Source organism: Oreochromis niloticus, linkage group LG15 (assembly GCF_001858045.2).
Source record: "Oreochromis niloticus isolate F11D_XX linkage group LG15, O_niloticus_UMD_NMBU, whole genome shotgun sequence".
Taxonomy (NCBI): Eukaryota; Metazoa; Chordata; class Actinopteri; order Cichliformes; family Cichlidae; genus Oreochromis; species Oreochromis niloticus.
This window is the reverse complement of record NC_031980.2, coordinates 9,498,364-9,521,275: the sequence shown is the minus strand read 5'-3', so window position 1 is coordinate 9,521,275 and position 22,912 is coordinate 9,498,364. Positions and strand designations below refer to the sequence as shown.

The following is a 22,912-nucleotide window of genomic DNA, read 5'->3' as shown; positions in this document are numbered from 1 at the left end:
TCTTCCTGATAAAAGGAACGTCAGCTGTTTCTCCACATAACAACTCATCCTCAGTATGCAGGAAAATGCAGACGCCTGTTCTGGTTTAGCTCAGTGCAAGTTCAGCTACCTCTTAATGTGCCCACACATTTTTACAGCAGTGTTCCAAGGCCAAAGGTATGAGGGTGTAGGATATCCTGTCCTGACTAGTATGCAGACGGGGCATGCAGATTTATTAATCTTTTCCTACATCTGGTAACAAACTGGATGGTGAGGAGTACTGGGATTTAGCCAGATGGATTGGATATTTAGATTATATGTGTGTGTGCGCACTATGTAAATCCCCAGATAACACAGCTGCAGAAAGGCATAGATGTTATTAAGGCCAGAACAGCAGAGCAAAAAAAAAAGATCACCATTGTTTGAAATGTCAGTTTTCTTCCTGAATGTAAATGCTTTTGCTTTAGCCAGCCCAGAGAGTTTAAATATGCATGAAACAAATGTAGCTCTTGGCAATAAATTGAATAGGTGTGTTTCCCAAAATGTCAAACTACTCCTTGTAAAGATTTGTGTTTGAGCCAAAAGTGTGTATTCATGTTGATGGATAATTTCTTTGCAGAAATGGTACGTTTCCAGCACAGTTGAGTTATTGGATATGACGAGAAGCTCGAGGAGCCACGTCAAATTTTCCTCTTTCGCTGGACACATACTTTAAGTATAGGTACACTTATGGCTTACTTTAGCTGCAGACAGCATCAACTAGTCAGTCACAACAGGGCAAGTGATGGAGAGTGCTGCATGCTGCTGCGTCTACTGTGCCCCAGTTAGTGGCCTTATTTCAGTAGCATCACAGTGCGCCTTAAAAATAAACCTCAGAATCGTTGCTTTACTTCTTTTGTGTTGAAGTGAAGTTGGGGGAGGATTTAGGTGAGTCAGACCTTTTTAAATGCAGTGTGGACTTACAGAATAAGCGAGAGGGAGGAGAGACAGAACAGACATCAATATTGCTGACTCTGCAGCAAACTTTGGCTCCAACTCGGACAGATAAAAACTCACCATCAGAGATTCAGAGGGGAAGTGTGTGTGTGTGTGTGTGTGTGTGCGCGTGTGTGTGCATGCGGAGAAAAGAGGAAGCACTTAGTTGTCCAAAGCAAACAGGAAGGCTTCACTTCCACAGGTGCTTCTTTTGTATGTGAGCAGTGGGTGGGTGAGTGAGGGGGTGATAAGGAGGAAGGTGGGGTCATTATCGGGGCACTCAAAGCCCAAGTGATGAGGGTGCTCTTTTTCCACCAGTTGTTTCTTGGCTTCAGAAGTCAAGCTGGATGTGGAGGAGATAAGTCATTCAAAGCTTTAGCTGTTTAGTTTGGCCAGACACCTGAGCTGATGAAATCATGCTGTAGAGAATCAATCTCCTTCCTGTCTCTTGTCCGTTTTCTTCAAGGCTACATCATCTGCCAAGAAGATGATGTACTGATCTGGTTGTTAGCAAAGATTTTCTCTTGGGTTTCAGATTTTAACGTGAGGAAAAAAGAAAAGTTTAACTTATAACTTCTTGGGTTTTGAAATGGGCTAACTATTAAATGCACAGTTTAAGATTTCGTAATGTGTCTCTGACCTTTAATTTTTTCACATTTGAAAAAAATAAACCCCTCTAAATACACTCCTAGCCTGTCATCATAACTCTAAATAAACTGTGGGTATTTTATAGTTTGAAGACCGCTGACTTAGAAGTTAAAGGAGTAACTCTTTAAAATGTAAAAATGGTCCCACCTCTGCGTCTCCTTCGCCTCTTCAAACTGACTGGACATTTTCCAGGACCCATCTGGTCAAGCTGGCACTGGTCTTGAGTGGAACAGCAGGATCAGTCCTTCCTGTCACAGCACAAACCTTGCAGACCAGCCAAGGCCCACAGTTTCGACCAAGAGCGGCCAAATCTCTACAGGCTTGCTTTATTAACTGACGCCCAATTAGTTTCTGATGGTCACAGTTCACTTGCACCTAATGGAGCATGAGTTAAACTGAAAGCCAAGAAAGCTTTTATGTACATGCCAAGGTTAGCTTAAAGTCACTTTAACCTCAGTGTTTTAGTAGTCTTTTTAAGTCAAATATGAAATCATCTCAGAAGTGCCTAGCAAGTTAGTTTTTTTTTTTTTTTCCCCCCCTCCTTTAAACTTGCAAAGCAAACGTGCCCGTGAGCAAGATTAATCTCACCATAAGTCAGGGCATGTCCTTAATCCACGGTTTAAACATTCGTTTGCTAATCTCGCGATTTTCTCAAGCAGCTGTGCACTCGTATTTTTGGCATTTTTCACCACCTCCTGAAACTTAGTGAAGCTCTGGAGGATAAAATGGCTTGAATATCTGTGTCGCCCTACTTTGAGCTCTCGATTCGTTTTTGGCTGGTGGCTATTTAAGCTCCAGTCCGTCTGTTCCCTGTCCATTTGTCTGTGTTTGTGTGCATCGTGTCTTTCAAAGCCAATCAATCTGAAAAGTGACGGAAAGAGGGGAAAAAAAATTTGCTTTGAAGTTAGACTTCAGGGTATTCAAACATGTGACATGAACCAAATAACTTTTCTTCTCATGTGAAATATATCCTTCCAAACCACAATCTTATGTAACTTTGAAAAATTAAAATCATACCCAGTTAATATTTATGAGCTAATGTTTTCCTTCATTTTAATTTTCTTGTCTAGTTTAATGACAGTGAAATGTATTTCATTTTTCTGTTTTTCAGGAACAAGAAGAAAACAAAAGTGCAACTAGCTGGCCAGAATATTACATTGATCAGCTCAATTCAATGGCAGCTGTAAGTACTAACATGAGCGAGATGTCTTTTTTTTTGAATTTACTAAATGGTCTTTTCTTTTATCTAATGTGGTGATGAGAGATGATGACTTTTAAACATTTTGCACATTTATGTGGTGCTGAAATATTACAACCAGATTTTTACACTTTTTTGAAAGTTTTTTTTTTTTTCCCCTGTTGACATTTCTTTTGTTTTTTTATGACCCGTTTATCATTAAGAAAATTAACTTTATTTTGGCCTCAGATCTTTACGATGTTCAATCTTTTGTTGAACAGAGAAAGACGCTCCTCGCTCTGGAGAAAGAAGATGAGGAGGAGAGAAACAAAACTATAGAGAACTTGAAGACTGCTCTGAGGACCCAACCTATGAGGTGACCAAAAGGTTTAGAACAGCAAAAAAATACACTCACATCCACACCAAAAACTGGGGCAGATTCTAGGGATGAAAAACAAATGAACAAATTATAACAGCTTGTGCTGCAGAGCTTCAGTTTTAAGGCTACATGATTATCAGGTAAGTATCTGATGTTACACACTACCAAGACGCAGTAAATTAACTGGAGGTCTATAGCGTGCAAGCTGCTAGCTGTTGATATAATTTTCTTTTTCATGTGCCCAGATAGTTTATGTATCTAAACTCAGTCCCCTCCCCCTTTTTAAATGTCAGCTGTCATCATATCACCGTGTCTGTCGCTCTTTTCAGCTCCTCATACTCGTATGGAAATGCACCCTTTAAAAATTGAACACCCGTAAAGGTTTTTCATTGATATAAAAGAACATTAAAGGAGACCATCTCGTTTTCAGCACTTAATGAATATGAATTCATTGTACTGCAAGAATACATAAGGACACAGGGAACATTCACTGCAGTTTTAACCCAAATACTTGGGTATTATCGATGCACTATACTTCTATGGTATAACTGGTATTTCTTCAAGCGCTAAGATCATCTCTGTAAACCGTAACGACGTCTCTGTTCAGGTTTGTGACTCGATTTATCGATCTGGACGGCCTGACGTGTATCCTGAACTTCCTGAAAAGCATGGACTATGACACCACAGAATCACAGATCCACACGTCTCTCATCGGCTGCATCAAAGCTCTGATGAACAACTCGCAGGGCCGCGCCCACGTCCTCGCTCACTCCGAGAGCATCAACATCATCGCCCAGAGCCTGGCCACAGAAAACATTAAGACAAAGGTGGCAGTCTTGGAGATCATGGGTGCTGTATGTCTGGTGCCTGGCGGGCACAAAAAAATCCTGGAGTCAATGCTGCACTACCAGCGTTTCGCCTGCGAGAGGACGCGCTTCCAGGTGGGTGGGAGCAGTCGAGGGCAGTGCTCTGATTTTAAATCTTTCGCAGAGACGTAAAGCAATTTAAAAGCAACATTGCCTGAAAGTATTAATCACCTGTAATGGATTTTCATCTCTCAGACACTTGTTAATGATCTGGACCGGAGTACGGGGCGGTACAGAGATGAGGTCAGCTTGAAAACAGCCATCATGTCCTTTATTAATGCTGTGCTGAGTCAAGGAGCTGGAGAGGTAATCTATACTGTTTTCATGCATCTTTTCACACAGGAGTCACTTATTCAAGAGGCTCTTTAAAGCACTGCTTGCATCAGTATCTTACTGCTGTTTTTTTCCCCCCCGTTTTAGACTAGTTTGGAATTCCGTATTCACCTTCGATATGAATTTCTTATGCTGGGGATCCAACCTGTGATCGATAAGCTACGCTCTCATGAAAACGCCACGTTAGACAGGTGAGGTGCAACTCCACTCCAAAATATAATCTCTTCCAAAGTGGTGTCTGTAAACATTTACAGATCAGTTGAACAGCTAAAGAAATACACAAGCACACATACTCTGAGTCAAAACCTTGGCTTTAAACTCTACCCCCCCCCAACAACACAGTAGATTTTAAAGTCTTTCCAACTAATGTGTGTCAACATTAATATTCTGATCTTTCTAAGCTGTAAGTGTGCGAGTTCATCACTTAATTCTCTGTGACACTTTCAGGCATTTAGACTACTTTGAAATGCTGCGGAACGATGATGAGCTGGCTGTGTCAAAACGTTTCGAGTCGGTAAGGAAAAGAAACCTGTCTCCCTTACTCATCATGTGAGGAACAAATGTTTATTTATTTGGGTTTATTTTCTGCTTCTTATCCAGGTACATGTAGACACCAAAAGTGCCACGCAAGTTTTTGATCTCATCCGGAAGAAGATGAGCCACACTGATGCATATCCGCACTTTATGTCTGTCCTGCATCACTGTCTGCTCATGCCACGTAAGTTTAGTTGTTTGTGACAAACAGGCTTGATAAATATTATATAATAAGAATGTTGACTTTGTCCTGATTAGTCAGTCCAGAAGGTGGATTAGCACATTCCCAGCCAAACTAAAGCTGTATTCATTCAGACGCTAATATTTACTTCCCTACTTTCCCTACCTCTCACTTTCAATAGATTTGAAGTGAAAGAGCCACTAAAGACATGACTGCACGAGGCTTTTTGCTTTAACTCCCACTCCTCTATTCTGTGTTTTTCAGGCATTTTTTTTGAAGGAATAAAAATTGGAGTGAGCCGCAACCAGTGATGTAGTTTCACCATAGTGTTAGCAATAATCTGCAAACTTAGGAAGGAAAAATAAAACAATTATATATTAAATACGATGCAGTGCACTTTTAATTTCCACAGTAAAGTATAACAGCAGTGCCGCATGTTGTGCACTGTGAATTTATAAGACATCAGTTAACATCTTGTCCCCATATGACTGATGAAATTTCACCAATCAGTAAGAAATACATTTGTCATCTTGTTGTAGCCTTTAATTATTTTGCCTCCTTTAGGCTATCTAACCACTGTGGATCCAAGTGTAATCAGTATTTTCTCCGATAACACTGAATGGAAGAAACATGAGTAATGGGAAATTTGCTTTCTTCGCTCTCTTTCTTTCCATGTCCAGACAAGAGAAGTGGAAACACTGTACAGTACTGGCTGCTATTGGACCGCATCGTCCAGCAGATGGTCTTGCAGAATGATAAAGGTCACGACCCTGACGTCACACCACTGGAGAATTTTAACGTGAAGAATGTTGTCCGGATGTGAGTGCACCGATTTTCCCCTGAACAGACGGACACGTAAACATGGAACAGATTGAAGAATGTAGAACAGGGCTGAAGTAGAAATCCATGTGTTTGACAGCGTTGGTTCAAAAATAGCTCCCCTTTTATGTTCAGAAAAACAATCAGTGAAGTCGTTCGCCGAGACGCTGTAAGTAATTACGTGTGTCATTCTCTCTGCAGGCTGGTCAATGAAAATGAGGTCAAACAGTGGAAGGAGCAGGCAGAGAAAATGAGAAAAGGTGTGTGCGATTATACATGGAATGGGACAAATTTTCTTACCAATGAAAATCATGTTTTAATAAAATCTTGCTTTAATTTCTCCATCACAGAGCACCATGAGCTGCAACAGAAGTTTGAGAAGAAGGAGCGTGAATGTGACGCCAAGACCCAGGAGAAAGAGGACATGATGCAGACCCTCAACAAGATGAAAGAAAAGCTGGAAAAGGAGAGCAACGAGCACAAAAATGTCAAACAGCAAGTGGCTGAACTCACCGCACGACTGCATGAGCTCAGCACCGTATGTTTCCCTTTAAAGTACTTTGCAATTACAATTACCTTCAAATGAAAACCGTAATGAGTATGATAGTGGACTCTGACAGCCAGCGGTGGTCCAGAATAATCATATGACCTAATCTAAGAAGTTAGGAGTAGTCTTTTAGATATCACAATGTGATCTAAATTTATTAAAACCTCAACAGAAAGCAGTTTGGGGGGTTTTTTTTTTTGGTTTTTTTTTTTCTAGATTTAAAGCAGAAATGAAAAAATGAACCATTTTTAACTTCTGTCTCATTAAAGGTCAGGTTGAAGGAACACTTCTGTTTATTTTCATATATTTCATATATACTGTTACTGTGGCCCTGAGTTCAAACACATGCAAGCCCACAAATTACAATGGAAATTGAGTAAAACATAAAAGAAAGATAAAATGTTCACAAAAAACCTTATAAAACACAAAAGTGTTTTCGGGGTGACAACAATGTGACAGAACAGCTGCGAAGGTGACAAGCTACTGAACGACTAATAGCAAACACCTATCTATGCATGAGTCATGCGATTAAAATGCACATTACCTGTTAAGGGAAAAAAAAACAGAGGTTCCTGTCATTTCCACAGTTTTTCTGTCACATTGTTGTCTCCCTAAAAACATGTCCTTTGTATTTTGTGTCCTTTTGCAGTGTTTTTCTATTTGCTGGCATTTTCATAAGTCGAAGTGCGTTTGAACTCTCAGAGCCAACGTAGAATGCAGATAAAAGAAGATGACAGCTGATGGTTTTGAGATTCCATTTAAGCTAATGTACCCCTTTTCTGGTGGACTATAATCAGAATCCAGAAAGCTCCCAAGACCAGGAATCTTGTTTCCTGTCTATAGTGACTACAAGTCTACTCAAATGGCACAAAACTCTCAAACAAACTGTGTTATTAAAGGGCAAATGTAGGTTTAAGAAACTAATAATACACAGCTACCTTACTTGAGAAAGAAACTCATCAAATTAGGAAAATCTTTTGCTTTATGATAACAAAAATTAGACTGGTATTGTTTTAATCATTATGAATCAGTGTGGTAAGATTTTTTTTTTTTTGTAGTTACAATTCCATTGAATGTGCAGCAATACTCTTTCCATGAGAATTGAACCCCTCTCGTGTTCTCATGTGTCTCTGCAGAGGCAGGCAGCTGTTGTTCCTGGCGGCCCTCCTGTTGCCCCCGGCCCCCCTGGCGGCCCGGTGCCTCAACCAGGCTTTGCAGGAATAGCTCCACCTCCTCCACCACCACCTCCTGGTGGTATGATGCCTCCTCCGCCACCCCCACCGCCTCCGCCGGGTGGCCCTCCACCTCCCCCTGGGCTCCCACTCATTGGAGGTATCCCTCCACCACCAGGAGCGCCCCTGGGATCATCGCTGAAGAAGAAGAACATTCCTCAGCCGTCCAACCCTCTCAAGTCCTTCAACTGGTCCAAGTTAGCTGAGGTATGAAGAGCAGAGGCACAGGAGGCCTCCAGATATTCCTGCTCTTTGTTAAAATTTGACATATAAGATGTCTTATTTTCCTCTCCTCAGAATAAGCTGGAGGGTACGGTCTGGACGGAGGTGGACGATGCCAAGGTTTTCAAAGTGCTGGATTTAGATGACATTGAAAGAACCTTCTCAGCCTATCAGAGGCAGCAGGTACTGAGAATGATGTAGTTCACCTTTCAGTCTCACCACATGTTGCTGTCTATCATTAGATAAGGCCAAGGGTAGATATGTGGGTTTGGGGTGGGCAGAGGGTTCAGTTTGCTTGCAGTTTTTTGGATTTAGACTTGGCCGCTGTTCAGTTCCTTGGATTTTTTTAAATTTTTTCTCTTTTTTTTTTTTTTTTTTTTTTTTACTGTTGTGCAACTTTTCTTTCCTAAGCACAGTTTGGTCATGGGGGAAGAGGTCAGATCAATAAAAACAGGAGAAAGGAGAGATTTTGAGATACACTTGGCAGTTAATTAGATTCCAGACTTTCATGCTCGAATGATTTTAAACTCCTCACATTTCGAATGGAACGCTTTTTCTTTTTTTTAATGGTTTAGATCATTCTGCCATATGTGATTGAAAATGCATGAGTGCACTGCTCACAATCAGCTGTTCCTTTTTTCTTTCAGTTTGCAACTGATGTAGTTTCTAGAAATTTATAATCTATAGTTTCTGGATTAGAAGGGCATGTCTTTTTAAAGATGAAACTGCAGACAGCCCAGTAAATGAAATGTGATCTACAGCATGTTGAATCCACACACATTAAAAAAACAAAACAAAAATGTGCATTTTAGACACTCAGCATCAGCGTGATCAGTTTAATGATTAGTTATGTGCACAGCATGTGAAGAATAAGCATGCCGTGTTATTCTGAACAGCCACTTACAGTATGTCTTATTATGCTCACTTCATTGCTGATCCATTGTCATTGAAGTGCTGAATGAGCTATGATTCATTTGTTCTTATGGGCTGCAATCACGTAACTGCTTTACTTATTCTAATGAGTGCTTACATCTTCCCTGCTTCTTGCCTGCATTTTAGGACTTCTTAATGATCAATAACAGCAAACAGGTGAGTGCAATTACAGTACAGTAGTTTCTACAGTCACTCTTTGTTCATATATTTGGCGTCAGCTGTCTTTACTTGTCGTGTTTGTGTGTTCTCGCGAATTCTACAGCCACTCTGTGTCTCCTTTCAAATGTGTTTTCAGCTCTCCTTTGGGATGCTGGCACATGTGTCATCCAGTCCTAATTGTTATGCGTTTGTCTGCAACTGTAACTAAAACAAAATGTGAGCTTCATGCCTTCTAACCTCTTAATCCCTGTGCTAACAGAAAGAGGCGGAAGACGACACGCTGGGCGCCAAAAAAGTCAAGGAGCTGTCAGTGATTGATGGCCGTCGAGCTCAAAACTGTAACATTCTGCTCTCACGGTAAGTTCAGTTCAGTTCAGGATTTTAAAAAACAAAGCAAAAAAAACCAGACACAGCAGATGTTATTATATTCTATATCTTTATGGACTCATCTGTTGTGCACTGCAGACTGAAGCTTTCAAATGATGAGATTAAGAGAGCCATCCTAACCATGGATGAACAGGAGGACCTTCCCAAAGACATGCTGGAGCAGGTACGGCTTTCATGCGAACAAAAAACAGCTGTGCTTTCATTAACGCACGTCAGCTTAAATCACAAGTAGTTAAGAGGTGAGCGGCAAACGTCATGTGCCTTGGAGCGAGAGACAGTGAAAGCAGAGATTCAGGCATGTTCACCGACGACAAAAAGCAGAGATGTCTGAGTATTCGATATATTGAAAAGTCTTTTCCTTTTCCATTAGTTGCTGAAGTTTGTCCCAGAGAAGAGCGATGTGGATCTCCTCGAGGAGCACAAACATGAGCTCGATCGAATGGCCAAACCCGACCGCTTCCTTTACGAGATGAGCAGGTGAGTTTCTCTTTATGTGCAGCGTATTATTTCACTGTTTACCAGCTGATAACCACAGAGCTGACAGCATCAGGGCAGAGCAGCTCAGATCTGCTGACAAACAATAGTCTTTGTTTCCTCTTGGTCTGAGCAGATAAACCCAGTGACACATGGTTTTCTACTTAACGGGAACAATAGCCGTCTGTGTGAAACACTGTTTTGGAGAAAGTGAGACGATAATTTAATAACTTTTATTGCAGTTTTGCAAACAAAGTCATGTAAGACAAAAGAAAGGAGTGTGGTCACCAGCAAAGGTCAGGTCGCTGGTGGGTGAGATCCTGCAGCATAGCAACAGTAGAAATGTATGTAAAGGAAGAATCACACAGTCCGTTTTGTCTTGTTTCCTTTGAAAAGTGCTGCTGTAGTTTTCCAGTTTGTCGTCTTACAGGCTGGACTGGAAGACAGATGCCACTGTGGTATTCATTAAGTGCACAGTCTGTGCTTTATAGGCTTAAATCATAAACACAGCCAAAAATAAGCTTCAGTACCACAACTAAAACTTTTATATGCACCATTAAGTGTGGCGATTTAAGCGCAATGTTCATGATTGTGGCTTTTGTCTACATTTGCGGATTTCCATGTTTATAATTTATTATTTGTATCTTTTTCTCCTTCTTCTCTGACACGTTATTTCCAACCTCGGTCCAGAATAAACCATTACCAGCAGAGGCTGCAGTCTCTGTACTTTAAGAAGAAGTTTGCAGAGAGGATAGCTGAGATCAAACCCAAAGTTGAAGGTGGGAAATGTGTGCTTTATACAATAAAAATGATATCTCAAATATGATTGCTATGATTTATCCAAAGCAAACATACTTATATCTCCACCTTTGTCCATTTTCCTGCTGCTTTAGCGCTGGGTAAGGCGTCTAAGGAGGTTTTAAACAGCAGAAACCTGAAGCAGCTGTTGGAGGTGGTGCTGGCATTTGGAAACTATATGAACAAAGGTCAAAGGGGCAATGCTTATGGCTTCAAGGTGTCTTCACTCAACAAGATCGCGGATACTAAATCCAGTATCGACAAGTAAGAACATTTTTCAACAGTGGTTTTAAAACTTTGCAGGCAGCAGTAGCAAGAATGGCATGCGGTGTATAAAAGTCACATCTGGGAATGTTATAGTGATGAAATTTCATGTGGATATTCATATCTGAAAGTCCATCATGAAAGCCCTATATTGCACATTTGACACATTTTGCTGTGTGTTTGCAGAAACATTACTTTGCTGCACTATCTGATCACCATCCTGGAGAAGAAATATCCCAAAGTCCTGAAGTTCCAGGAGGACCTGCAGAGTGTCTCAGAGGCAGCCAAAGTCAAGTAAGTAAAGGCAGGGAGCAGTGATTCCCAAGTGTTTTCCTAACTTTTGTTTCTAAAATATGCCAACAATTGTGGTTTCATTGTTGGCATATAAAAAGACAGTTTTCTGTAAAGGGTGAATCATCTGCATGGGGAACCTAATTTCCAGCTACTTCCTTTTTAAGTGAATGGTGATGACCTTTCTTTCTTCCACGCAGTATGACGGAGCTGGAAAAAGATATCGGCAACCTGCGCAGTGGATTAAAAAGTGTAGAGAGCGTGAGTCATGGATATTTATCAGGCGCTTCATACTTTGTTTTGCAAACTCAGCAGAGCTCTTCTTTATATTCTCTTTCTAATAGCTCCTTTTGATTTCCACTTGCAGGAACTGGAGTACCAGAAGAAAGGGCCGCAGGAGCCGGGTGACAAGTTTGTGTCGGTGGTGAGCCAGTTCATCACCGTGGCCAGCTTCAGCTTCACTGATGTCGAGGACTCTCTCATCGAAGCCAAAGAACTGGTGAGTCATTCGGCCTGAGTGGTTTCTCCAGAAAACCCGAGGGTGTGCACGTGCATTTGAGCAGACCGGACAGCGTCGCAGTCGCCTGCAGACACAGGCGCTGAAAGCTTGCATCCCATTTCCTCTCCATGCAGCTGTTTCTACAAGCCTTACTGACCCCACCAGGGACCTTTCTAGGAAAGCGACCAGCAGGAGAAGCGTTTCAGCTTCCTGCTGCAGTGCCACCGATGCTTTATTGTGCCGCCTGCTTGTTGCCATGTGTGAGGGCCAAGAGTGCAAACAGGAACATAGGCTTTAATATTATTTCACACTGTGGATATCAGATTACACCTGCCAACTTTAAGATGTCCCTTTATGTTGTGCAAACAGAATCACAGCATTGAAGCAAATGAAGAAGAAGCAAATGTGGATTTTATGGGGACTAAACTCCACTACCAGCAGAAACCTGAACATGTTCATATATCAAAGGGGCAGTTTGACACGCTAACACTGGATTTATGTGTCTGTCTTCCTGAATGGCAGGAAGAGGTGTTTTTTCTTTATTATTTTTATGTCCCACAGTGTGTGCCACATTGACATGAGGACTCGGCTGGTAACATGGGAACCATTAGTTGCTGTTAATCATTTACAGTATCCCATGGTTAAATATTTGAATGTTTACAGTGGCCCTCTGTACTCACGACTGGGAGCCAGATAACCTGGTGACCCTCTAAGTGGGTCACTGCATCAGCTCTGTGCATATAAACAAAACGGAAGAAGAAAAAGGTGACTGTGAAATAGTGTTTGTTGATTGTTGCTGTGAGGAAGTTGAAAAGAAATGTATTCTTTTTTCTTTGTTTTCCCCCCATTAGAAAACCCCCCAAAAAACTTCAGCATCTTTGCTTCAGCTCATAGTTTCCCTGTCTATGCCAGAACTGCTGTTAATGGTCACATTTTTTGAAGCTGTATCTTCCCAGCATGATCTTGCATCTGGATGTTCCTTTTTTTTTCTTTTTTAATTTATTGTGAAAAACACCCAACAAGCACATTGCCTTAATTTGAGCTCTGGCTCCAGTCTCTGACCTCAGCTGCAATCAGTAGCCAGTGAGATCTGGATGAACACGGGCTTCAAAGCCCGACTACTCCTGCCCTGCTCTGGTTTCAAAGAGCTGGGGCCTAATGACTCTCCTGTAAAGCAGTGAAAGATGGAATAAAACGCGGTTCTGCTGCGTCCTGCTGTAAATCTAATCCCGTGTGCCCCCTCCTCTTCTCTTTGGTCCCGCAGTTCCTGAGGGCAGTAAAGCACTTTGGTGAGGATGCCAGTAAGATGCAGCCAGATGAGTTCTTTGGCATCTTCGACCAGTTCCTGCAATCGTTCACAGAGGCTCAGCAGGAGAACGAGAACATACGAAAACGAAAGGAAGAGGAGGAACGCAGGGCCAAAGTAGAAGCTCAGGTATGCGATTGATCTCTCTTTTCATCCCCTGAGATTCTCAGTAGAGCTGCAGCTGCTATTAAACACTTATTTAGCACCTTTAACTTATTCAATACTATAATGCCTTCATTTAGCAAAAGTTACACAGTCATAGGAAATATATTTGATCTGTTTTCTGTCCTTGACTTACGTGAGAAGATCTGTATGACTCACATCTGTGCAGCTCATTAGGTCTGATTAGATTAGAGCTGAAAATGGCTTCCTAACCTTTGATCAAAGGTGCCAGCATCTGCCCGCTAACTCCTCTACAGCTCATTGCATTATACAGTGCATTGATATTATCTAGTCAAATTGGATGTTATTACGTGACTGCTTCTCGGAGTCATAAATAAATAAAAACCAGGAGGGCTCAGATTCCCGTATCCAAGCAAAGCTAATAATGCATTTATCCTCTCACCTCTTCAGATATTTAAATGACAGTTTTCATTTGTGTCCCCAGCTACGTGAGCAGAGGGAGAAGGAGCGAAAGGCTCGGAAAGCAAAAGAGAACGGAGAAGAGGATGGCGGTGAGTTTGATGACCTCGTGTCAGCGCTGCGGTCGGGCGAGGTCTTCGACAAGGACTTGTCCAAGATGAAACGTAACCGCAAGCGGATCAACAACCAGAACACGGACTCAGGCAGGGAGCGACCAGTCACAAAGCTGAACTTCTAAATGGGCTCGATCACTCGCAGTCTCCCTCTGGGGCGAACTGACATCCACATTCCTCTTCACCCTCCTCCACTCCCACCCACCTCGGCTCGGGTGAACCACAGCATTGCGTCATCGCAGCAGGGCCACACACAGCACAACATGATTAGACCTCTCATCCTCTAAGATTTTGATAAGAAATAGAGCAGAAGCCAAAAGTTGATACTCTTGGACCAAACAAGAGGGAGGAAAAGAAATGTTATAAGTCATGCTGGAGAAAAGTTTTCACGGGTGTTTTGACAGGATCCGTTCGGTGCCGTTTTTGTACGTGAATCTATGCACAGAGTGAAATGTGCATCCGGTCAAGTGTTTCCGAGGCTGGAAGCTCGATCAAAGCAGGAGGACTATTCCTCTAAATGGGGCCATTTTGTACAGACTGAGGTGTGCTGCTTTCACCTGCCTGGATTTTCCGAGAGATCGTTTCTGGAGAAAGACTAGACCTAAGCTTCCTCTTGATGCTGCCGCTCTCTTGCAGTCACAACCATCACAGGACTGAGAGACTGTGTTGTGTAGACAGATGTGGTTTTAATTGCAAGTGACACAACTGAGGGTCTTCTTTTTTTTTTTTTTTTTTTTCTATTCACCTTTGTTGATGTGCAGCACATATATATATATATATATCTGATCACTGTATGTTTTTATTTGAACTTTTTCCTGTTACGAGCTGGCCTTAACTCTGATTTTCTTTTGTTTTGTTTTTTTTGTTAAGTGGGTACTCTCAAAGGCCTTGGCCTGATCTGCAATTCTTACCAGGTGTGTGGACACAAGTGTCACACATTATATACATCTATAGTATACAAGCGTGTGTGCTTGTTACACATGCACATAGGAATTCATAATGCTAAACACCATTGAAACCAACAACTAATGCAATATACTTGTTTTTCCCCTTTGAAGAGAGTGCCCTCCTTAAATGTTTTTTATTATTTGAATAGATGAAATGTTTGCTGCATGCTGGCTGGATTTACACTGCATCAAAAGAAAGGGCAGAAAAAAAATCTGCTCCACATGTGATGTTTTCATTCTTGTAGAAAACATCACATGTGGACGTGCGACGTTCCCCCTTCAGCCGTGCGACTCCATCCAGCCGACACCTCCACCGAACTTTTATAATTTAAACTGCCTTCCATTGTACAATGACCTAAAGATAATAAATGGGAGAAAACAGCTGTTGAGTTTGATCATTTAGTTTTTCAACACATGCACTTTCACGCAGCATTGACTCTGGTTTTAAAAAGTCGTTTATCGCTACTAAAAACCTCAAACATGAAGTGGAAGCGTCTTTTTTATGTGTCTGAATTTTAAACTATAAAGGTAACCAGCATTGTGGCTCCATCTAGTGGTCAGTAAATGCAACACAACATTTAATGTACACCTCAAATCATCAAAGCAAAAATCCCTTTTTACATTTAGTTATACACGATAACATAGTTATTTATGTTTATTATCATATACAATCAAAGTTACAGTTCACTGTCAAGAATATTTTAGTAGATATCTGAATGGCAGTACACTTCCTTTTAGCTGTTCTTCAGATTATATCTTTAGTTATAACCATCCATCCATTTTCTACTGCTAATCTGGGGCAGGGTCTAAGCAAAGCAAAGAAACCCAGACCTTGGTCTCTTCCTCTTTCCCTCTTCCAACTCTCTTGGGGGGGATCCCGAGGTGTTACCAAGCCAGATGAGACACTCTGCATGTCCTAAGTCTGCCCCAGAAGTTTGACGTGGCTGAAACACCTCTGGGCTGGTCAGATGACTGAATCAACTCAACGGATGTGTCCAGTGACTGAGATCCTCACTGTCTCTAAGAGTTAGTTATGTACTTTGCTAATCTATTAAATATAATTTAGGGCAATTTGATGATTCACAAGATGTATAATAGTTTTTGTTTTTCTTAAAACATAGGTAAGGAAAACAATTTCTTCATTTACTACTCTGCTAAAGCAGGCTGCTAAACCAAGTCTTGGTCATCTAAAAGATTTCATAAAATGTGTTTTTGTCTTATTAAAAACCACCATATAACCTTTGTTTTAATTTGTTTTTGTATAGAGAACCTATACGTCTTGCTTACTTCAGCAGGAAACCATGTGTCAGCTTGTCATCTGCCTCCTGCACAAAGCGTGAAACTCCGGTGTAAAAAGCTCTGCCAGCAACTTCCACCACTACAGCCTTGAAGTCTCCACACTTGGTCTCCTGAGCATTAAGACAGAAACACAATAAAATGCATGCATATATTTAAACAGACACAACAGAGGTTTTAAATTTGGCTTCCTGTTAATTTAAAATCAATGTAGAGAAAACAGTCTGGGAGAAATATGCTTTCTCTGTAGTTACACTCGCTGCAGCATTTTAGATCAACTGAAGGCTTTTCAGGACATCCTGATAATAACAAACTACAGTAGTCTAGCCCAGAAGTAAGAAATGCATGAACTAATTTTTATTTCTAATTTTAGAAATCGTATATACATTGAAGGACATATCCTGGTCAAAAATGATCCCCAGATTCCTTACAGTGTTACTGGAGATCAAGGTAATGCCACCCAGAGTAAGTATCTGGTTAGATACCATGTTGTAGAAGTAGGAAATTAGAGGTCATCCAGGTCCTGCAGTTTTATTAATTGGTGTGTTCTCTGGCTTCATGGGCAGATAAAGCTGGGTATCATCTGCATAGCAGTGAAAATGTATGCTATGTCTTGAATTAATTTAACATTTGTGTGAAGATTAATCTCCATTTACCTGAACAAATTGTAGTCTCAAAACAAACTGGAGATATGATTCAAACCGCTGCAGTGCAGTACCTTTAATACCTCCAGCACTCTCTAATTACTGTAATAAAATCTTGTGGTCCATTGTCAGAAGCCATAAGAAGATCATTTGTAACCTTCACTAAAGCTGTTTGTGTGCTGTGATGAGGTCTGAAACCTGACTGAAACCAGAATAAACTATTCCTCTGCAGATGATATATGCAACGTGTAAGATGAGTAATTTTGACAGCAAGTAGTGATTCGTTTGCTGTCAGTCCACACATCAGCGCGCTGCGTTTTGATGTAAATTTCCTCGGCTTAAAAAAGCCAAACCTGAGAAACCCGGAGCATCTGCTTCATGGTGACTTCACTCTAAGACATTTAAATTCAGGATTTCAAATCAGTATTTTAGAAACTGTCAACCTGAGGAGCCAAACAAAGCGATGTTATATTAAATTCCACCAAAATGTTCCACTACACTTAGGATTAAGTATTATTAACTGTATTACTGTTTAGAAACAAAACACACAATACATGTCTTCTTTTTAACTTAATCCTGCACATTTCAATACATCGTAAATCCACTGCGCCATAATGTCTAAATATTTACTTCTTCTTTTGGTCTTTTTACAAAATGCACTTCTGTCTTTTCCCACTCTTTGAACAAGAGGTGATCACCCTTATTCCACAAGAGAACAGAAATCGTGATACCTCAACAGCCTTTCCTGTGAACTGGGACCCAGTGGCTCCGCTCTGGAACGTCCTGGTCTGGTTCAGCTGGATGAGGCCTTTGTGATACTGAAGAGCTACTCGAGCCGTGACACCAGAACCAGTCGGGCTTCGGTCTACCTGAGAAGCACAATTTAAACCTCCTATTGCACGAAGTTAAGGTGACACCAGTGAACAGACCTTTTATTGTCTTTTGTATGATTCCAACACTTGAGCAATTAAAGAGGATTCAAATAATGGAAGTAGGGACAAAGACTTAAAAAGTGACACTATTTTATTAGGCAACAAATAAAAAATGTCCCCAGAGTCTCCAAAAGGCCAAATGTCTTTTTTTCAAACGTGTTTTCTTGCAATATGTCTTGTTTTTCTTTCATATTTCATCTGAACAATTTCTGTGTTTGTCCATTTCAGTTATAAACTCTGCAGACTGCACAAATAAAAGACGATGTGACCACTTTACATAATGCTCATTATTCATTGTAAAAGGCAGATCTCTGGCACTGTCAAGCTGCTGGCTGTGAGCACAGTCACAGCTGCTCTTCCTTGGCATTAATCGGTGTAGCTTCAGCTAATACAGCTGTTCCAAATTGTAATGTGACTTGTTAAATTTTTCTGCCATTGACATGACCAGCTGTAGCACTTCCTGGAAGCTGCAGTCCTTCTAAGACAAATGTGCTTAAATGTAATATAACACTTAGAGCTACTTCAGGGTTAGACAGGACTAAAGACTGTATTTAAAATTGGATGTGGCTTCAGGGCCTAAACAAAACGAACAAAAAAAGGTGATAAGAAGTGCCTTAAATCCGCATTATTTTTAATGACCAGCGGGGGACATTCCTCATTTTCCATCAAACTCTGCTGCTTTCTTCTCTCTTATGATCTCTTTAAAGATATTTCTGGTAAGCTTAGGGTTTCAGTCAGTAGTTTGAAGCCTTTTAGTCTTGTTTATTAATTGTTTTTGTTTTACTCTAATAAAAAAAAGGTGGTAGACGCCTCTCACTATAGCGTTACCCACACCCACACACTCATGCTTCGGCAACACACCTCAAACTGACATTGTGATAAAGTCCAAGACATGAATCCACTCTCATTTTTTGTAGCTATTTTTCATTAAAACCTTTGATGGGATTTAAAATTTACCGCTGAGCTAAAGAAGAAGTGTTGCAACACACAAAAAAATGTTGCCTATAAAAGTGTTAAATGACAACGGGTTATCCTTCCACCTGCAGGAACTAACATACCTGAGCTTCAGCAAACACACAGATATTGGCGGTGGGTTCAGAGGAGTAATCGTCTTTCCCGTCTGTGAGGATGGTGCCATACAGGAAGGCCAGATCATCGCTGGCTGGATGATCCAACTTCACCTAAAGGAAAATAAGAATAAGGGAGAAAAAGAAATCAGTTCACACTGTGGAATATGGTTGTGAGCATCGTGTCCAGATACTTTTGGGTGACATCAAGCTGAGAGGTCATGTAATGCTCAGATGTTTTGCTATAAGCTCTACAGGCATGCACTGCCAACACCCTAAACGCAGATGTGATGAATAAAAAAAGAAGCTGCCAATTCAAAGCAGCTCTATATAAGATCAGGCCTACTTTTTCCCCTTTTTAAATTAAAGTATGGATTATGTAGACTTTTAGATTACTAGAAATTTAACTAGTGATATTCTCACTTTTTGGGTTATTATTAACTAATGTTGCCTATTGTTTTGTCTGTGTAATATTGCTCAGTTTTTTTTAATTTCCTGTCAGCTGACCACCTGACATTTGACAGCTCTGGTCACAGCTGTGGCTGCGTCGACAAGATCCCGAGTCCTGGACTTGGACACATCCAGACCAAACCTCTGGGCATTCACAAAGGCATAAAAGGCCCCTCCGTAGCTGATGTCAACTGTTACTTCACCAAACCCCTCCACGGTCACTGTCACATCTGGTAAAAAATATTTAATTAGTCCTGGAGAACATTCAAATACCTGAGAACTATTACAGTCATTTGTGCTACCTGTAGCAAATGCAAACGCTGGCACGCTGAGAAACCTCACTCCTCCTGTTTTCCCCTCAGAGTACTCAACGAAGGCCTTCACCAGGCCACAGGGACAGTGGATGTTCACTTGTGTCTCTGGCGACTTTGGCTCTTTCACTAGTTTGTAGTCCACAGCGAAGCGTCCCAGTGCGATGACGGCGTGGCCGCACATGGTGCTGTAGCCCTCGTTGTGCATGAACAGCACTGCCAGGTCGGCCTCGGGTAACTCGCTGTCCACGATCAGGGCCCCGTACATGTCGTAGTGTCCTCGCGGTTCATACATCAGCACCCTCCTGAGGTGGTCCAGATGTTCCCGGACGTAGCGACGTTTGGAAAGCACACTGTCGCCTTTGACCTCTGGGTAGCCACTGAGGATGATACGCAAAGGCTCTCCACCCGTGTGCATGTCGACCACAGAAAGCTCGCTTCCCTCGTGAGGTGGAAGCTGCATTTCCATCTCAGCGCTGATCTCAGAAATCAAAACAATCCTTTGGGTTATAAACTCATTTATATTTTTAATACACCTTTTTGATAAAAGTAAACACTTCCATGAGAAAACTTTTGAGTCTGCCTGCAAGCTTTGTTTGAAAGTTATCCCTCAAATCAAAACGTACATATGGAGTATGGGTAACAAATACATTTAAAATGATTTATAGCTGGATTTATAGCTCGGTGTCTGGGTAGCGTGGGTCGCAAATTTGCTGTGTGATAATTCATCTGTAAAATCGGGGCCACAAGATCAGGTAAAAAAGTAGGACCTTTGTCACTTGATACTAGTGGTATGTAGTCCCACAAAGTTTGTATGTCAAACTTTGTGTTTTGTGGCCTCGGAGCGCTGACTTTACTTAAGTATTCTGCAAAAGTCTTTATATTTTCTTACGGAAAGGGGAAATAGTTTGAGCATTTTTTAAAACATGTGCAAACATATATGGAAATACAATATATATAAGGCAAAACCAACTTGAAAACGAGCTTGAAAGTTAATATTTGGTAAGACCGCCTTTATTCTTCAACACAACCTGAATTGTGTCATTTCTTTAGGTAGACTTCAGGAATAGTTCTCCAGGCTTCTTGAAGGACATTCAAAGCTCATCTTTGGACATTTGCTGCCTTTTGTCCTGTTCTCTGTCAAGATGATCCCACACTGCTTCAATAATGTTGAGCCCATCCATGACTGATAGTGTTCCATTGTGTGTTTGTCTATCCAGGTATTCTTTTAATGCATTTGCAGTGTATTTGGGATCATTGCCATGCAAAATAGCCTGTGGCAAAAAAATGAAGTAACTGCTTTACACCCACCCTTCCCACTGAGACCATTTCTGATGAGGGTTCAATGAACAGCAAATGGATCAGCTAAAAGGCCAGATCCAGCACTCAGGTAATGTGTCAGGTCAAGTAGGATTTTTTCCATATTACTTAAGACATGTCTTCCAGATATCATTCCTCTGCTGTAAATAGATGATGTGACAGAACTAAAAGTCTGTCACATCATCTTTTGCCCTCCACTTGTCCAGTTTTAGAATTTTTTAAAGAAAATAGTGCACACCATGGGGAAAAATACTATTCTATTTTATAGCTATTAAACTGTGTTATCTTTGGTATTTTTGTAGATTCAGCTAAACAAACGGGGGCAAATTGTGTTTTTGTGACAGTCTGTCAGTAACAAAGTGGCTAAAGGTACTATTTAAAGTTGGCTCTTTGCTACTACTGGTTCATCTTTTGAGTTAGGTGTCCTTTTTATGCTTGAGGGATTCACGTTAAGTGGCTTAACGAACAAAAACATTCCTCATAAAAACAAGTAAAAAAAAGCAGCCAATGTCCAAAGAAAAAGCTCTAATTTCCAGGGGAGCTAGGTGGGTTATGACCCCCCCCCAATAATCAGACTGAACCAATATAACCCCCACCCCCCAATAAAATTATGAATTATCTTGCATAAATAGGCTGTTGATTTTCTTTATTCATTTCAGGTATTACCAGCAAAATAGCTGCATGTTTAATCATCTGGGAATTTACCCAGATTTATTTATTTAGACAGAGATCTTGACCCCCCCATGGTTCAGCACAAAGTTACGCTGATGGCTCTGAAAGTCCTCCAGAAAGCCTGGAGAACTACTGCTCAAGAGAACATTTAAAAAGTAGAAGAATAACTCCTTGGAAGCATAACTAAGCATAATGAGGAGGGGTTCAAGACTTTGCTGTATCTTCTATGATCAGTGTGGAAGCTGTTGAGCATCTAACTCCTGTAAATCATGTGTTTATTCATACTTTAGATGAAAACATTTGTTAACATTAAGAAATATGAGGGTAGATGCAATAAACAGTAAATATGGAACATGGATTCGCATTAATTTTGACAAAAAAGGCACCAAAAGGGGAATGTTGTGCAGGCTGATCTGTGGACATCGTGAAAAATGATTTATGAGCAACACTTTTGCTTATATTCGTTTCTGAAAGCAAACAGGGCTTTATAGTGGGAACTTTATTATTATTTTTCTCAATACATGCCGTGCCATGTTATTATTATACAAACTTTTCCCAGTTAAACGTTTGGATGCCTGCAGTAGGTATAACGGAGTGCATGCTGCAGACTCTTCAGCGCAACTCTCCAGTAAAAGGCAGCAAAAACCCCGCGTTGAGTTACTCACACAACTGCAAAGAGGAAAAGAACTAAAGCTCTGGTAAGTTTACTTACCTGCTGTAAATTTTCTCTGTGCTCAGATCTCAAACTTGTGCAGCCCTCCTACTTTTTTTCTTTTCTCTCGGTGTGTTTCAGTTACACAAAGACACTAAAATGAAACATTAGTGCCACCCGCTGTTCTGGAGGGCTGCACGAAGTTAGTCTTTAAACAGCCTGCTGGTGTACAGTTTTATATTCACACAGGCATGCAGACATATGTTTCTCTATATGTTATATAACCCTTTAAAAACAGGCTGAAACCGATTCAGTGTTTCTGATTAAAGATCGTATCCAGGAGAAGTTGTCTTTTCCCCCCCAAATAATAAATGAATTTTATTTTTAAAATAAAATTTAAAAAAGCGAAAATTCTTACATGTGTATCTATGTTCTGCACAGCAGTTGTAATACTTTATAATATGACCCGTGTATAAAGGTGTAATTCCCCTGTAATTAAATGCAGTTTCTGCGTATGTTATTTGAAATTACATTGTAATTATATTTAGCTACAAATACTTTAGGTAGGTAGGATAAGAGCGTCTCCTTTCCTCTAAAACAGCTGGAAGTTAGGCAAGGTTATGTCAATCCACAGCATGACCTGCACCTTGAAAAGTCCAGTGTTCTTACAATGTAAGATTGGGAAATACTGTTTGTTTTTATGCCAAATTATCAAGAAATTACGCAGTACTTAAAAGTACTTAGAGCATAATTTGTGTCTCCTTGACTTGTTATCCCCATGTAGGGACCTACAATTAAGTATTTGAGTTTTATCTATCTATCTATCTATCTATCTATCTATCTATCTATACTACTATTTCCCTCCTTATTAGCACTGATTTTTAAAGATGAGAAGTCAGTGCAAAGGTGCTGCTTTGTTTGTC

The 22,912-nt window shown here is 40.7% G+C and overlaps 2 protein-coding genes across 8 annotated transcripts in view; one reads left to right on the top strand and one right to left on the bottom strand.

Annotated features, from left to right (window-relative positions):
- Positions 1-14,695, top strand: part of daam1b (dishevelled associated activator of morphogenesis 1b) — a 42,834-nt gene extending 28,139 nt beyond the window's left edge. For 5 of the 6 annotated variants that reach the window (XM_003449920.5, XM_019345814.2, XM_005454740.4 and 2 more), the window contains exons 4-26: positions 2,714-2,785; positions 3,061-3,155; positions 3,766-4,099; positions 4,220-4,330; positions 4,445-4,548; positions 4,805-4,871; positions 4,958-5,075; positions 5,753-5,891; positions 6,093-6,151; positions 6,242-6,429; positions 7,575-7,877; positions 7,968-8,075; positions 8,952-8,981; positions 9,244-9,341; positions 9,450-9,534; positions 9,742-9,848; positions 10,536-10,624; positions 10,739-10,907; positions 11,094-11,201; positions 11,399-11,459; positions 11,566-11,697; positions 12,962-13,132; positions 13,611-14,695. In XM_003449920.5, the coding sequence (XP_003449968.1) occupies positions 2,714-2,785; positions 3,061-3,155; positions 3,766-4,099; positions 4,220-4,330; positions 4,445-4,548; positions 4,805-4,871; positions 4,958-5,075; positions 5,753-5,891; positions 6,093-6,151; positions 6,242-6,429; positions 7,575-7,877; positions 7,968-8,075; positions 8,952-8,981; positions 9,244-9,341; positions 9,450-9,534; positions 9,742-9,848; positions 10,536-10,624; positions 10,739-10,907; positions 11,094-11,201; positions 11,399-11,459; positions 11,566-11,697; positions 12,962-13,132; positions 13,611-13,823 (2,961 nt within the window). In that variant the 3' untranslated portion in view covers positions 13,824-14,695. The remainder of the gene's footprint in view (positions 1-2,713; positions 2,786-3,060; positions 3,156-3,765; positions 4,100-4,219; positions 4,331-4,444; positions 4,549-4,804; positions 4,872-4,957; positions 5,076-5,752; positions 5,892-6,092; positions 6,152-6,241; positions 6,430-7,574; positions 7,878-7,967; positions 8,076-8,951; positions 8,982-9,243; positions 9,342-9,449; positions 9,535-9,741; positions 9,849-10,535; positions 10,625-10,738; positions 10,908-11,093; positions 11,202-11,398; positions 11,460-11,565; positions 11,698-12,961; positions 13,133-13,610) is intronic. The other variant, XM_005454741.4, reaches the window with a different exon arrangement.
- l3hypdh (trans-L-3-hydroxyproline dehydratase) lies at positions 14,606-22,149 on the bottom strand. 2 transcript variants are annotated; one of them, XM_003449921.4, is made up of 6 exons: positions 22,050-22,149; positions 19,337-19,821; positions 19,095-19,264; positions 18,576-18,698; positions 17,317-17,454; positions 14,606-16,054 (listed from the first exon to the last, which is right to left on the bottom strand). In XM_003449921.4, the coding sequence occupies exons 2-6, from the start codon at positions 19,812-19,814 to the stop codon at positions 15,929-15,931; spliced, it is 1,035 nt and encodes a 344-aa protein (XP_003449969.1). In that variant the 5' UTR covers positions 19,815-19,821; positions 22,050-22,149; the 3' UTR covers positions 14,606-15,928. The 2 variants fall into 2 exon arrangements, with proteins under 2 accessions (XP_003449969.1, XP_025754586.1); XM_025898801.1 differs by having other exon boundaries at positions 19,337-19,826; positions 22,050-22,131.
- Positions 22,150-22,912: the final 763 nt, after the last annotated feature.